The sequence below is a fragment of the Thermothelomyces heterothallicus genome (assembly GCF_042370625.1).
Source record: "Thermothelomyces heterothallicus CBS 202.75 unplaced genomic scaffold P884_scaffold_3, whole genome shotgun sequence".
In the NCBI taxonomy this organism is placed as follows: Eukaryota; Fungi; Ascomycota; class Sordariomycetes; order Sordariales; family Chaetomiaceae; genus Thermothelomyces; species Thermothelomyces heterothallicus.
The window spans coordinates 1,455,446-1,470,513 of record NW_027192564.1 but is presented as its reverse complement, the minus strand read 5'-3'; the positions used below and the strand labels follow the sequence as shown (position 1 = coordinate 1,470,513).

The following is a 15,068-nucleotide window of genomic DNA, read 5'->3' as shown; positions in this document are numbered from 1 at the left end:
ACCGAACAGTGAGCAAGGGAAAAGGACGGATCTGGGGGGCTGGCCAGTCAAAGATTTCCATCAAAAAGATGCCCGGCAGTGCAGATGTGCGGCATGAAGGAGGGCGCGACGGCATGTTCTGTGGTGCGATAACAACTATTTTACTGCAGTGTGCCAAGCAGCAACTGAAATCGTACCCTTTTTACTCTACTGCGCATGGCTCGGCCAGCCCTCCACCGCCGAGCCGTTTCGCTAAAGCCCTCCGCATGAGACTAGCAATCTAGCGTGCCGCAGGTGAGCCGCTGATGCGATGCGGCGCCCCTCAAATCCTTTGGGGCGAGCGGGCCGCCTCTCCGGCCTTTCGCAGTAGCTTTCAATTTCGCGAAGGCACCTACGGAGTAGAGGGGCCAAAACTTCCAAGTTTCCTGGTTGCTGCAATCAATGCAAGCTGCCGACGTCCGCGGCCATCGGGAAAAGGGCGAGCTAGCAAAAGGACAAGTCGGGGTCGGCAACGAAACTGAGGTCCTTCAAAACAACTGCCCTGGGCACCACGACTACGTTTTTTTTTTTTTTTTTTTTTTTTTTTGCCGAGACATTTTTCCGGCAATGAACCCGTGCATCGGGTGTGCCTGGGCCACCCACAAGCCCACCCGGATACTGTGATGATGTAGAGAGTGTTTGCTTGAAACTATGCCGGACGCCTGGAGGGGCACTTTCATTAAAACTGCTGACTTCAATCCCTATGGGTGGTCCCCGTCCACAAGCGGGCCGATGATGCACCATTCGTACGCACTTTTTCCTTTTACTAAGGTTGGTTATGGGGTTTCAAGCCACGAGCGCCAAAGCGGTAACGTAGCGCGAGCCGCTGCAACCCGTCCGCTTAAGCGATGTTCCCCTTGTCGGCCAATGTGACAGCGGGACCCCAGTTGCCGGTATGTTAGTGTGTATCCGGGGGCGGTCCCGATCCGGGGCAGTGGGTACGGATCCGAACGCACGGCAAGGACCACACAGCGAAAACGCACCGCGAGGCCGGCAACTAGACCAATCAGAAAATTACTACAACACACAAGGGATCATCACATTACTAGGTATTGGGCCGTGCCGCCAAACGCAGCAAGGACGATTTCTGGTACATATGTGCCCAAAGGAAAAAGGAAAACATCGCCTCATCCCAGGACCCATACTGCTCGGTAATTATAACAGGGTGCTGTAATTACATACAAACTTCGCACTGGTCTTAAACCGTCTTAGGAGGGCCAGTGGTGCTGCCGCCACGAGACAAGAGGCAACGATAGCCGTAGCCATCTAAGCGACGATCTTCTCGGCGACCTTGCCATCGTCGGTGAGGATGACCTTGTCGACCTTGAGAGAAGCCTTGACGGGATTGGGCTGATTGTAGACCCATTCGAGCTGCTCAATGGTGCGTCCCTGAGACTCGACACTGCAGATTCGTGATAGTTGGTTAGCAATGTGACAATAAGAGCGGGCAGCCCAAGGCTTAGAATTAGAACTGCGGGGGGGAGGGGGGAACGCAGTGCACTCACCCAAACAGGTACCAGGCGAGCGCCTCGATGCAGTCCCAGGCGACGAACACATAGATGTACTTGTAGCCGATCCGCTCGAGGGCGATGGGGCCGGCAAACTGGTTGATGAAGCCCATGCCGTTGACGATGAAGGCGGAAAGGGCGAGGCCCTTGGCGCGAGTGGTCGTCTCGAGCGCCTCGGTGGGGATGGCGCCCTGGAGGGGGGTGTAGGTGAAGGAGAAGATGATGTTGAAGAGGAAGTAGGAGGCGAGCGCGCCCCGGCCGTACGAGAGGTCGATCTGGCCCCTCTGCGTCTGCTTGTCGAGGACGGCCGAGAGGCCCGAGTTGGTGGCCAGCGCGGCGGCGCACATGAAGGTGCCGAAGACGAGCACCGGGCGGCGGGGCATCTTGTCCGTCAGCGAGACGGCGGTCAGGGCGCCGATGGCCGAGAGGACCTGGTTGAGGATGTTGTAGCCGAGCTGCTGCGGGACGCTGGTGACGCCCAGGTTCTCGAAGATGGTCGTGTTGAAGTACCCGAGGCCGTTGCCGGAGAACTGGCCAAAGATGGAGATCATGAGCACCTGGGCTATCCGCCACCGGCCGCTGTGGGAGAGGAGGAACGGCCGGTAATCCCACCAGACCTTGTCGACGCCGTCCTGGCGGATACCCTCCTTCATCTCTTCGTACTCGAGGCGGACAAGGCGCGAGTTGGGGTCGCCGTTGCCGTGGTACTTGATGAGGAAGGCGAGTGCCTCTTCGTCCTTGCCGTTGGCCATCAGGAAGCGGGGAGACTCGGGGATGAAGAAGACGGCGACCATGACGATGAGGCAGGCGAAAGCCTGGAAGATGAGCGGGACCCGCCACGAGTAGTCGTTGTCCATGTAATTGCAGCCAAAGGTGATGATGGCCGCCGGAATGGCACCGCCGAACCAGCCGCAGTTGTAGAAACCGGTGCAGCGTCCGCGCCAGTGCGGCGGGGCAATCTCGATGGCGTACGCGGGGGCGGCGACGGTCATGACGGCGATGCCGAGGCCGAGCACGAAGCGGCCCACGACGAACTGCGGGAGATGATGGGCGGTCGAGACGAGGATCATGCCGATGATGATGGTCACACCGCCGGCAAACATGCTCTTTCGACGGCCGAATTTGTCCGAGAGGGTGGCGGCGAACGGAGAGCCGACCATGGCGCCACTAATTGAGTGATTGTTCCGCGAACCCGTGTCAGCGTGACTGAACGTCTCAAACGAAGAGTTGTTGCTTGGAAGAGGGCCCGCATGCAAGCCCCGAGCGGACGTACACGACATAGAGCGAGAATACCACGGCCGCACCCGTTCCAACCTTTCCAACGTCAAACGTCTGCTGGAAGTGCGGCATAGCAATAATGGACGTCATGAGGGAACCGTCGTATCCATTGGCGCAAGCGCTTCACATTGTTCGGTTAGTGACCGGTTTCTGGTCAGGTTTGGGCACGTCTCGTGGCCAAAGACGTACCAGCAGAACGCGATGAAGATGGAGACTGGTCGTGTGCTGTTAGCGCTCTCCTCGGCGGATTCAAAATCGGGAGGCCATTTTGCTCACAGTAAAGATGGATGGACGTCCTGCTCCAGGGCTCAATTTTGGCCTCGAGAATGGCGGCGTAGAGCTCGGCCTTCGCTTGTCAGCAAATCCGTTGAAGACTAAGATTGTCATGACGGCCGCCGGGACAACGTACATTGTGCACTTTCTTCTCCTTGCCCTGGACTTTCGGGGTGTGGCTGACAGGGACGGCAGCGGTCGCGATCTCGGGAGAAACAGGGCGCTTCTCGTCGTCGATGTGATCCGATCCCTTGGACGACATCTTGGCTGTGGCCTGAACAGAAGAAAAGTGGCCAAGACGGAGATGAAGAGTGGTGACGAGAGGAGATCGACACAACGGGCGGCGTCGTAGCACATAGTTATACAAACCACATGTTGATGGATGGTTCGAGTGCTGCATGTAAATGGGAGTTTCCCGAAGGAGTGGCCAGTTACCCTTTTAGGCCGCGGAGGGCCTCCCTCCGAGGTCCTAAAACGGTAGCGAGGAGCGTGCACCACCCGCACCGCGCTATGATTGACCCAAAATCTCCGATCATATACGACACGAGGATTGTTGGGGTACACCAGCAACGCAAAGGGTGCGAACAAAGTGCGAGGGCTCAAGGTGCGGAGGTGGCACGGTTGGGGACTAGGATTACAATTCGCTGGCCAGAACGTCGCGTGCAGCGCGGGCCTGTATTCCAGGGTGCCTGCCGGTACCCGTATGTAATCCGTACGTACTGTGTAGTTACTTGTGTACCTTACTGTATGTACTGTCCATTCTCTGATACGCATGTATATATGTACATACCTATATATTCCGTATGTACGAGCAGTGTTACAGCGCTCGAGCATCGACCGTTAACGGTATTCGAAGCTTACTCGACGAAAACAACGGGCAGAGGCCTAGGCGGCCCGGCTACCCAGTCTGCAATGTAAAAAAAATAAGCGTAACCACGTGTGGTCTTCCCCACGACTATTCGCGGTCTGGCCCTGCTGGCCCCAGGAAAGTTGGGGTCTGGGCCCCCACTGTAGCCCCTGCGGGTCGCGTCGCCTGCACGTTTTCTGGTTACTAGCGAGCAGACTACCAACCCGATCCAGAAGGGTGCTCCGTCGAGGGCGTCAAGTTGGTTTGGCGTTGCTGCAAGCTCATGAACTTTCCGACGCCGTGGAGACGGGCGCGATCAACGAGGCCCGCAGTCCCCGGAATTCTTCACGTAGAATATCGGCGGATAGACGAGCGGCGCTTACTGTTGTTAGCTTCGAGTGACCAAATCGCACTTGCCCTTTCCAGAACCATGCACAAATGCCAAGGCAAGAACGGCGCCACAACGGCGGTCGGCAACTTAGCCGTGACTCCGGGCGACAAGATTTCTTCACTGACAGCGCTCGGCCGCACAGGCATTCCGAAAATTCCCAAGAACGCCGCCAGCTGTTGCCTAAGTATGTCCTTTGCAAGTTCGGTGTTTCCGGTATCAGGTGTTGTGGTGGACCGGGCCCCACCAGGGTTGCAGCCACCGAGGCCCTGGTTTGCCTCTTCCTTCATCACTACCACCATAGCAGTCATACGAAGATCGTTGATTTTCACATCTATCCATCCACAGGTGTGGATGGAGGTTCGGGGATAACTATCTCTACATCCAATAACCTGGCGAGGTGGAACCCGCTATGCCAATCCTCGAGATAATTAATTAGGTGTAATTATAGCTGCGCCCAACCAACGCGGCCTGGGGAACTTGTAGGACACCGCAGAAGTTGGCGAACTGCACCCAGTTAGTGGTAGGAATGCGGTTGGAACATAGGCCTAGAACACCCCGTTGCCTCTGCGGGACGTCCTACTGAGAACGTCATCATCATCCGCAGTCTGAAGCGAACGGGCCGCTAGGTCGATACAGCAACACATGTCGAGTCGAGTACACCTGCTAGCTTGTTGACTTATCGGAGGTCCTATTCAAGAGTGGCGTGTTTTCGTTGGATATCGGAACCAAAACGGAGAACCGGCTCCCGTTAGGGAACCACGGCCAGGATGGTAGGATATAAGGGCGCCCAAACCAGGCCACATTTAATAATTGAATCCTAAGGTCAGTGGTCCACCCTACTAGGTATACCTATCAGGTACCCGTCTTTCTGGGGCGTTGCAAGATTCTCTCATTGACGGGGGGCAACGCCGCCCACATTTCCCTTGTTATTTTAGGGCACACACTTCCCAGAAAGAATGGTGCTTAGGAGGGAGGAGAGCAGGGATTCTCAGACACGGAAGCTTCAAGCTTCAGGCAAACCGAAGGAAGGTGCGGGACCACTCTAGCATGGTCGCTCCCTTCGGGAGCCGCTCTCCCAGGCAAGCGATGATTTTGCGCCAAATGTGACGATTCGGGAGGAAAATGATTTCCTTAGGTTCTTTCCCAACGAGATCATGAAAGACACCGACCAAATCATTGCAGTACCACACCGAACAACGATTGCTGGTTTGATGTGCTGATTGCCCTGCAAATATTAATTAACAGGAACAGCTCATGGTTCGGAAGCCGGTCATGGAATTCTTCCTCTCTCGAATACTAGATTAGACATGCTTTTGGTCGCCGGGTCACGTTGCCAGGAATTGCTGGTTGACGACAGGGTAACTGCCCGGTCGCCCATATCTCAAGCGACATTTTATGTTGTTGGGGTTGGCGAGCTCAATGTGGTTTACGGAATAACCACACAACGCCAACAGCACACTAGAAAACGCCAGGCTCCAATGTGGCCGGGTTTGGGCGCCCTTATAGTCTACCATCCTGGCCGTGGTTCCCTAACGGGAGCCGGTTCTCCGTTTTGGTTCCGACATTAAATAATTAATTAGAGGGCAGCATCCCCAAGCAGCTACCTTATTTAATTATTGCTCGAACCCGTACCAAACGGGCGGTCTCTTCTCGAGAAACGCATCCATTCCCTCCTTCGCGTCCTCACTCTTCGCGTGCAACGCCATCACCCTCCCTGCCCACTCGACCGCATCCTGAAATCCATCCCCGCCGCTTCCTTCGACCGTAACCCCGTCCGGCCCGACATAATCCCGCCCCGTCAGGCCGGCCTGCGTCCAAAAAGCCCACTTCCCCATGGCGTTCTGCTGCGGAGACATGCCGACCAGCCTCCCCACCGTCCGCTCCACCTCGGCATCCAGGGCTCGCACCCGGCTCTCCGCGCCGCCGCCCGGGCCGTCTCCACCACCACCACCGTCGTGATCCTCGACCACCTTGACCGCGCCCCCCATCTCGCGCGCCGGCACGTCCTCGGCGGTGAGCAGCATCCTCAGCGCAGCGGCGTTGCCCGTCCGCCGGCTCACCGCCGCGACGGGGCTCGAGCAGGGCAGGCCCAGCGCCGCCCCGGGCAGCCGGAACCGCACGCCGGCGTGGGCGATGGGCAGGTCGGTCGCCAGCGCGAGCTGGCACCCCGCGGCGACGGCGTCCCCCGCGACGCGGCCCACCACCAGCGCCGGACTGCGCCGGATCAGCGTCATGACCTCGGCGCAGAGCCGGAACGTCTCGGCCACCTCCGCCGGCGCCAGCTGCGTGCGCAGCTCGCGCAGGTCGTGCCCTGAGCTAAAGACGGGCCCGTGCGAGGCGAGGACAAGGACGGATGGCAGGCCGGCGCGGGCGCGGGCAAAGGCCGCCGAGGAGACGAGCCAGCTATAGTCCGGCTCGTTCTCGTCGTCCGTTTTCTTGTCCGCCGTGGCGAGGCGGGCGTGGGACTGTTCCAGCCTAGACAGGAGATGGGGCTTGAAGGGAGGGAGGAGGAGGGTACGGCCGGTGGCGGGTGATGTGTTTGCTTTGATGAGCTGGTCCCGGAGAGAGCGGAGTTCGGCCAAGGAGAGGGCGTTACGCCGGCGGGGGTTGTTAAGCGTGATGTACGCCGCGCGCCGTGGTAACGCCGGTAGTGACATTGGGGCGGTTAATGGCTACTTGTTGCTGGGACGAGTTGTTGCACTTGCTATTGGCCAAGGAGATGTCGCGAATAAGTGATGGTTATGCTCCCCTAAAACTCGAGTGATCATTGCCTGAGATACGTAAGGATTAAAGTACTGTCCACGCAGAGAATCGGGAGGGGTAACTAAGGTCTCACCCTAACCCTTAGAGAGAACGCCCCCTCTTCCCCCACATCGAAACATTGGAGTCAGTCTCAAGCTACCAAACTGAGAATAGTAACTAATATTCCCCAAAATCGTCAATATTCTAGGACTTGATCGTCTTCTCTCCTGAACCTGGCCTGAAAGTGCAGACTAGCCAGCTCTACTAAACTGGACACTGCTGGTCATCTGCTGCCTGGCAGATAATTCTTCTCATCATCAAATGCTCGTTATCGCCATCGCTACTGGTAGTAGCGTCTTCGAGTCCAGTAGAACAAGAGTCCGAGCCCCCAAAGCCCGATCAAAACAACTGCCTGTGTTGGCGCAAACACCGCTCCACGGATGACCACAAACCCGCTCACAAGCGTGAAGACAAGAGGAGTTATGACGAAAGGCTTATAGGGCCTCTCTAGTCGGGGTTGACGATACCGAAGGAGAATCGCGCCGAGGACGGTAAGAAAGAAGAAGGTGTACTCGCCCAGTCCATTGAAGGTTAGCAAGGCGCGGAAGTTGCCTAGCAAGATGTAAACCGCTCCAAGGACCGTCGACAGAACGATGGCGTTTATGGGCGCATCAGATTCTGGCGCTTTCTGAACTTCGTCTTCTGAAACCTTTCGTTCGGCTCCAACCTGTCCGACAATGCTGAGGAGGCGAGGGAGCCAGTTCTGGTTGGCCGCGGCAACCGTCATTCGACCGGCCACGAACGAGTTGCCGAGCAGCGAACCCGCAACAACCAGGCAGATCAAAATAGCCGCCACAATTCCGAAACCACGGCCGAGAAGGCGAGTGATGGCCGTCTAGATAGATGGCGCGTCAGCAACCAAGGAAGCGAAACGAGAAGCATGGAGAGGGTCCTACCACTGCGACACTGTCTGTCGTCGAGACAACACGCCATGGCAGCAGGGTGTAGTATGCCGCGTTAGCTGTAAGAAAGCACAGGATAATGCTGGGCAAGGAGGTGTTTATGGCGAGAGGCAGTTGACGTGCAGGGGCCGAGAGTTCCGCCGACACATAGATGGCCTATCCGAGGGTTAACTTCTTGTCCAGATTACACACAACAGAAAATGAAAAGAAAAAAAGCTTTCCTTGTCCCATCCAGAATAGGCCCACAATGCAGCATACAAAGCCGCCGAGAGGTGTCCGAACAGATCCCACTGGCCCAAGTCGTCCCAGTGCGTAACACTGCCGTCCGGGTTGACACTGTCGCGGTAACCGAACCATGGCTTCTTGACCCAGTCTCCGCCGCCGACTTGGCTCTTTGGGTTGGCGAGCTGGAGAATGACAACGACGATACCGGCCAGGACGAGTGCTGCAATGGTGATGAATTTGGTAACGACGAAGAAGTTATTGAGCCGCGTGCTCGCCTTGGTGCTGATCGAATTGGCTACTCCAATGCAGGCTAGCACGACGATGGAGAGCAGTTTGTGCTTGATCTTGCCCCCCTCGCCCGTTACCCCGGCGGCCGAGTAGATGCTCTCAACGAACACGATGCTCAGGATGGCCAGGGTGGCAGGCATGACGGCGACCACCCATGTCCAGGCGGCCAGGAACCCGAATACGTCGCCGTAGATATACTTGAGATATGGCTGCACACCGCCTGCGCCACCATTATCAGCGAATTCTTCAATGCTTGCAATTGCAACGCGAGCAACAAGGACGGTCGGTACCTACCCTCCCCCGGGATTGCGGTGCCTAGCTCGGCCATGGTGCTCGCTCCAGTCCACGCAAGCACCCCACCCACCAACCAGACCAGCAGCGCAACGCCCGGCGACGGCACGTTGGTGTCGATGGACCCGGGAGACGTAAAGACGCCGCTGCCGATGACGATGCTGACCACGATCCCGAACGCCTCGATGGCGCCCAGGTTGCGCGCGAACGACCCCGCGGCGGCGACACCACCACTACCATCCGCAAGCCGCTCCTCGGTTTCGGCGTCCACGTAGCGCACGTCACGGCCGCCGTCGACCTGTCCGTCGCTCACCGCGGCGGTGGCGGCGGTCGGGTTCCCTGTGGTCGGCTCATTGCTTGCGGTCCCCGCCAAGAGGGGTTGCCGTTCCGGAAACGCAGCCCCGTCGTCGCTACCAACCGCAGGCATGGCAAGGCTCGCAAGCTTCTGGGGGTTGCAGTCCGTCGTGTTCCGATTTTGCAAGAGCGGTTCCTTTTCTTTTGTTCCGTGACCTGCCCCACCGTCGCCCAATCGTGGCAAGAAATCGCAACAACTACGTGACAGTGGGCGATGAGACGGTGCGGGAGGAAATTGAGGTGAGAGGAGGCAACGGATTCGAGGTCAAGCATTCCTGAATGATGGAGAGGGCCGAGTCCGATGGCGTGCTTGGCGGGGCAAAGTGCGGCCTGGAAGGGAAGCACGTCATCATCGCTCACGCGGCATGTCCCGCAGCTGGAGGAACCATGATTGGCTGCCCACTTCAACCAACCATGCGCGTGGGCGCCGGCAAATGGATCGAGAGCCGTTTCTTGGCTCTCTTGGGCAAGTAAGGATCGGATGAACAGACTCTCAGAGTGGTTGGAGAACAGATAAACCCGGTTGTATTGCAAGTAGCAGGACTCACCAATTTGCTGGAGAGGTCAACCTTCTTCTTCTGATGACTTCGCAGCTTGGTGGATGTCGATGGTCTTCGGAACAGCTGTTTTGACTCATTTATAGCCAAAGAAGTGTTACGCCGTATCTCCCAGCTAATAGACTGATTACATTGATATGTTGGCTTTGTCAAATGTTGTCGGTGACTTGTGCGACCTCGTACTGGCACCCCAACCCCAAGCTGACTCGAGGGCTTCAAGGGGCAATCATGCATCACTTTCATTAGTGGGCTAAACTACCTAGGTTTAGGTTCCAGCTGGCAACACTGAACCCCAATTTTTTTTGGGAGTTTAGACTCCTAGTTATGAATAATTACTGACAAGTGTGGGGCTTTAGATTGAGCTCTTTGGAGCTGCTGTAGCATGCTAAGGGCGGCCGTGCCATCTAGCAGGCATGGTTAAGGAGACACGGTCACAGACATGGATCTGGATCTCAGAGAAGCAACAACCTAGTTACCCATGCAAAACACAAAATGCGATTCTACTGATCGGAATTTCCCGAAACGGGGCTTAAGCTATTTGGCGACAGATTACTGATGTTCGGACGAAAATTGTTTACACGTCCTCTGCACTCCAATGGGGAACACTATAGCCAGGTAACTTGATGACTCTCTTGTAATTTCGGCGGGTACAGTACCCTGCAATCTGCGGCTGATATTGCCCAGCTTAGCCATTGCATTTCTTGTACTGTACGGACGTACACGTATTCTCCACAGTTCCCACCAAGGACACCAAGGCCAAGACGTGGCAGACACGTGGGACAGCATTGCAAATGCTGCGTAGACCTTCCTTTTGTGAGGGCGATTACGTCAGGTCGTGGTCGCTAATAACCCAAGCAAGCTATGGTGGCGCGGTAACCGGGTTGCGGTAACTGGGTGCTGGGCGACCGATGAACGGGAGCTCCGTTCGAAGGAAAGCGGGCTGCTTCTTCGCCCAGCCATTTTGCAAGCGGAAAGACATGTTTCAAAAAGACAAATTAAGCACTAAAAATCCTACGCCAACGGCGAGACTCGAACTCGCAACATTCAGATTAAAAGTCTGACGCGCTAACCGATTGCGCCACGCCGGCCTTGTTATTGGTTGGCTGATAGTGTGCTCTATCAACTTATAATAACTCGCGGGGCCAGTACTCGACGCGGCACCAGCACTCGAGCACTTCGTGAGACAGAACTCGTGACCCAGCGTTCACAGCATCAATGTAACTACCCAAAAAAGTTTAATCGATCAGACCGAACCCAACTTTTGGGACATGATAGGGGTTGCACGTGGACAGCAGTTGCCACGAATTGCGTGCAAACGTGGGGGGTATCTGCGGTCTGCGGGGTGGCGAGCGTGGGAGGAAGCCTGAGTTGAGGTGGCAGACCAACAACCCACCACCCATGCCAACCACAAAGAACGGCATCACCCCATTTCCCTCCCGTTCGAGCCATCGCAAAATGCCCGCGGGATACCACTCCACCCGCGCCGCCGAAAATGCGCGAGTATCAACAGCGCTTGAGGGAAACTAATAAGCTTGTTTGTAGCCCGGGTGGCAATTTTCAGTTCTGACGTCAGTTCAGCACAAAGAGCATATGTTGCCGTGAGGCATATGCTGCCTCGTTCCTTCCCTTTCCTCTAGTTATGGAGCCTTCCTCTGACACACCGTGGCGAAATGCCCCAGCTAGCGTGCTTGAAACTCGGGCCTTTCTCTCTCGATATCGTCCCAAATTTGGGGACAGGTTAGTAGGCATCATGCCTGCAATTTGACCGCTTGGCAATTTTTTTTTTTGGCTGCTCCTCGAAACTAACGACCTAAGACGTCCCTATTTACACAATCGTCTGGAAGCGGTAAGTAAGCATGGAGTAAAAGGGGCCACGGTCTGCTCTCCGCTCCCTCCCTTAGAACAAAACGAAGCACGCCCTCCGGATCAACGCCTGTAATGTGGCCGTAACACAAATGCTTCCCATCCCAAACACCACTCGCCGGTCGATCGCCAGTAATCCCGTTGCCCCGGCCGTTGTGTGATATGTAAAAAAAAAAAAAAGGAAGGAAAGAAACCATCCCCAAAAATTTTTCTTTCGAAAAAAAAAAAAAGAAAACCGTTGAATCGAGGCCGCGTGTGGTGGTATCAACGTCTTTCGGTCGGTATCAAAACAAAATTCGCGCACGTTAATCCAAACTCCTGTAAACCCCATGCAACTGTAAGCAAGTCGAAAGTATGTGTCGGTGTCGGCTCCCAACCACGCGCAGAGCCCCTATGTTGCGTGCCCTATTTGCTCCGGAAGGTTTGGTGGCGGTAATGCTAACTCCCATGGTTTGGTTCAACGCGTGAACAGGACGGTGATGGACGCGTTGTGGGTGGTCTTGCTCTCGCAAGTTGGTCTTCCTAAGCCCAGTGGGCGAACTGCACGGATGAGGGTTGGATCACCCAATTGAGGAGAGCCGTTTGCCAATAATGCCGGGGCATCGGCCCCTGCCAAACCGGAGTTGACAGCACGGCCGTGGCGTCGAGAGCATTCGCCTACCCATCCTGCTTCTTCGAATCGGCCACCTCCCTGCTCCCTCGCAACATGACATGCGCCAGGGGGAGGAGCCCTTCACTTCTTGTTCCGGTTGGATGACGTGAGCTTGCTTGTCGACATCAAATCGCCAATATACTTCTGGAGAAACTTGTTGTGGCTATCGAGCTTGTCATGCTCTTCCTTGACCGCCTCGATCCGGTTGAAGAGGGTGAGCAGGGACTCTTGCAGCGCTTTGGCGTGTCTTCAAGCAAGCTGTCAGCCCGGCTCTTCCTCCCATGTCACCTCGCGTGGAGCCTAGACGATTCGTTACGAGCGGGGTATCGACTCGGCTTGTTCGGACTCACCTCTGGAGTTCTTCCCTGGCCTCCTTTCCGAGCGTCTGGATATCCTCGCTAGTCCTCCTCGGGCTCATGGCCCTCACGTCGTCGGGGCCCGTCTGCAAGTCGACCGGCCCAACCTCTGTTGAGTCGCGGGGCACAATCATGGTGCCGCTGCTCTTACGACTGGGCAGCTGTGGTCGCACGGGTTTCGGAGCGTGGATGTGGTGGTCGACCGACGACCCTGACGAGGAATCCGACCAGTCCGGACTTGTTGTTTTGGGCAGACTGGCGTCTCCCATTATGGATTAGGCGGCCGATGGGGCGTTGAAGAAACGCGAGAGACAGGTCGGCTCGACTTAGGGCTGGGAACGGGCTCGAAGGATGTTGGAATAGTAAAGGGCAAGCGACGTCGAGAATGTCATGAGCGGAAAAAAACCAGCTACTCCTAACGAAAGTTAACCCAGCAGAGGTATTGTCGCCACCATCCGACGGTAATGGGTGGCGCAGTGCTGGGGGTCGTCGCGGAGTTAGGGATGCTAGGTCGCAAATAGAGAGTTGAGTTCGGGCGGTTCTGGGAATGGAGGAGAAAGTCAGGGCGCAAATTCAGAAGCGGAACCTCTGAGGGGTAACGCAAAAGACAGCTCACAGTCACTCTGAGCGGCGAAGCGCTAGTGGGGCCCCCTCGGCCAGGGCCGCGGGTCCTGCTCGTGGAGTTCGTGGGGCCGACTGGGAACGCGCTGCCGGCAAAAACGTCGACGGACGTCAGTTGCCCCGTGGGCAAAACGGCCAGGTACCTCGGCCGACCTTAGAGGAGATCTGGCTGACGGGGCACTCGAGGCGAAAAAAAAAAAAAACAGGTGACGGAAACGATGAGAGGTTTGCTGACGCACGGAACAGGCGGGTGAAGCGCAATTGGGCAGTGCAGCTCGTATGTGTCGTTTGTCTCCCGCCCGGCGACCGGCTCTGCGGAAAGCTTGGGTCGATATCCGTAGACTCGGGGTCAACCACGCAGCAACGAGGGAGGGAGTGGTGCTCGACGGCAGCGGCAGGGTGGAACCGTCGGGGAGGTCGATGGGGGCTGGTCAGGAGGTGGCCCTGTGTCCTGTTTCCACTGCCGCGATCAGCAAGCCGTGCCTTGGTGCACTGGGCGGCGAGTGGTTGCGAAGGCTTCTTCAGTGTGGTCACAGGAGCGGAGAACTGGGACCTGTTTTGGGACGCTTGCTGTGGAAAGCGGGCCCGTCGATCGGTCAAAAGTGACGGACGTCAGGACTCGGGCGCTGGCTCTGTCTGCGGCGACAGCTCGTGTCTGTAAACAGTCAAACAGCAGTGTGTTATACGCTAGAGATTTGCATCGTACAGCAGCCGTGAACGGGAACCCGCAAGATTCTGCGTTTTCGTTCAATGCCGGCATCGGGTCGAAGCGCGAAACATCCTGGAGGGCGGAAGCGAGGCAGGAACTGCAGCGCACGCCAAGATTTCAGCGTTGGCCTGTCAGATCACGTTGGATTGGGCGCTCGTTTGCGGCTAGATACATACCGACCTTATGCAGTTAGCACTCCATACCTTACCCAATTATCCGTACCCGGTGCACGGGAAAGAAAAGGAATTTCCCCATCCACAAGTTCGTTCCTCCGCCAAGCCTCCCTTTGGGCGTTTTTGGGCACCCACACGTGTCGGCAACGCTTGGTGATCGGCACAATGACGCCAAAGTCAGCCATGCTGATTGGCCTGTTTGGGCGGGTCAGAAAGGGGGGCGCGGCCGCCGTCCATGATGAAATGGCTACAGAATGGGAGACGCGGATACGCAAAATTCGAAATCCGTTTTTGCAAATCGGCATATTGCTGTACAGTACACTAGTGTAGTTATGTACATTAAAACAAAGGAAAACCCGTATGGAACACGGATGACACCTGCACTACACCATCCATCGCACCGTGCCAGTTAACACACGCTTCTACCGATGAGGTCATGTGAGGCTGCCCCCTCGGATCTGTCAAGATAGAGCTTCGACGCGAGGAAGACGGCACCAGATGGCTGCAAAGCAGTCCCATTTCTCCCGTCAGCAAACGGAGTGCCAGGTTTAACTCTGCCTTCCCTGTTCTGGCAAGCGTTGGATCTCAAGCGCTGCCCCGCCGCCACAACGCTAGGGCTAATTCAAAAGGGCAAAGATTGGATGGACCCTGAAATCGTCGCACTGTGTGCTCGAACTTTTTGAACACTCCTAACGGAAACCTCAGACACGTACGAGACAGAGCCACGACAACCCTGAGGAAAGTGCGAAATAAGCGTCATTGATGGGTGAGCCATTCCCCCCGCGCTGCCGTGCCAAAGAAAACAAGAGAGACCCGATCCCCACACCTCCGCTCGTGGTGCATAAATCTTGTCATGTCACCGTGGCGCGTTCTGCTCTGAGTTTAAAGGTTCGACTATGCCCTTCGTTGGCGATGTACGGATTACTGTTCCAACTAAGGCTGTCAAGCCCGAGTGATGGC

General features: G+C 56.5%; 4 protein-coding genes and 1 non-coding gene across 5 annotated transcripts; all 5 read right to left on the bottom strand.

The window, feature by feature from the left end:
- Positions 1–1,053: 1,053 nt before the first annotated feature.
- Positions 1,054–3,445, bottom strand: P884DRAFT_217876 (general substrate transporter). Its single transcript, XM_069439365.1, has 6 exons — positions 3,214–3,445; positions 3,081–3,150; positions 2,994–3,018; positions 2,800–2,925; positions 1,524–2,693; positions 1,054–1,420 (listed from the first exon to the last, which is right to left on the bottom strand). The coding sequence occupies exons 1-6, from the start codon at positions 3,337–3,339 to the stop codon at positions 1,285–1,287; spliced, it is 1,653 nt and encodes a 550-aa protein (XP_069300792.1). The 5' UTR covers positions 3,340–3,445; the 3' UTR covers positions 1,054–1,284.
- Positions 3,446–5,831: 2,386 nt separating this feature from the next.
- P884DRAFT_255830 (uncharacterized protein) lies at positions 5,832–6,375 on the bottom strand. The gene has a single exon (XM_069441019.1). The coding sequence runs from the start codon at positions 6,337–6,339 to the stop codon at positions 5,929–5,931; it is 411 nt and encodes a 136-aa protein (XP_069300791.1). The 5' UTR covers positions 6,340–6,375; the 3' UTR covers positions 5,832–5,928.
- Positions 6,376–7,397: 1,022 nt separating this feature from the next.
- On the bottom strand, positions 7,398–9,250 carry P884DRAFT_193062 (amino acid/polyamine transporter I; the record flags this gene model as incomplete). Its single annotated transcript, XM_069437726.1, has 4 exons — positions 7,398–7,952; positions 8,014–8,175; positions 8,208–8,752; positions 8,827–9,250. 4 exons carry the CDS (start codon positions 9,248–9,250, stop codon positions 7,398–7,400), a joined length of 1,686 nt encoding a protein of 561 aa, XP_069300790.1.
- Positions 9,251–10,748: 1,498 nt separating this feature from the next.
- Positions 10,749–10,822, bottom strand: P884DRAFT_t27. The gene has a single exon. It is a non-coding gene; the product is annotated as a tRNA-Lys (tRNA).
- A 1,068-nt stretch (positions 10,823–11,890) lies between these two features.
- Positions 11,891–13,227, bottom strand: P884DRAFT_82241 (uncharacterized protein). Its single transcript, XM_069446108.1, has 4 exons — positions 13,222–13,227; positions 12,600–13,146; positions 12,259–12,496; positions 11,891–11,915 (listed from the first exon to the last, which is right to left on the bottom strand). The coding sequence occupies exons 2-3, from the start codon at positions 12,872–12,874 to the stop codon at positions 12,331–12,333; spliced, it is 441 nt and encodes a 146-aa protein (XP_069300789.1). The 5' UTR covers positions 12,875–13,146; positions 13,222–13,227; the 3' UTR covers positions 11,891–11,915; positions 12,259–12,330.
- Between the last annotated feature and the right edge of the window lie 1,841 nt (positions 13,228–15,068).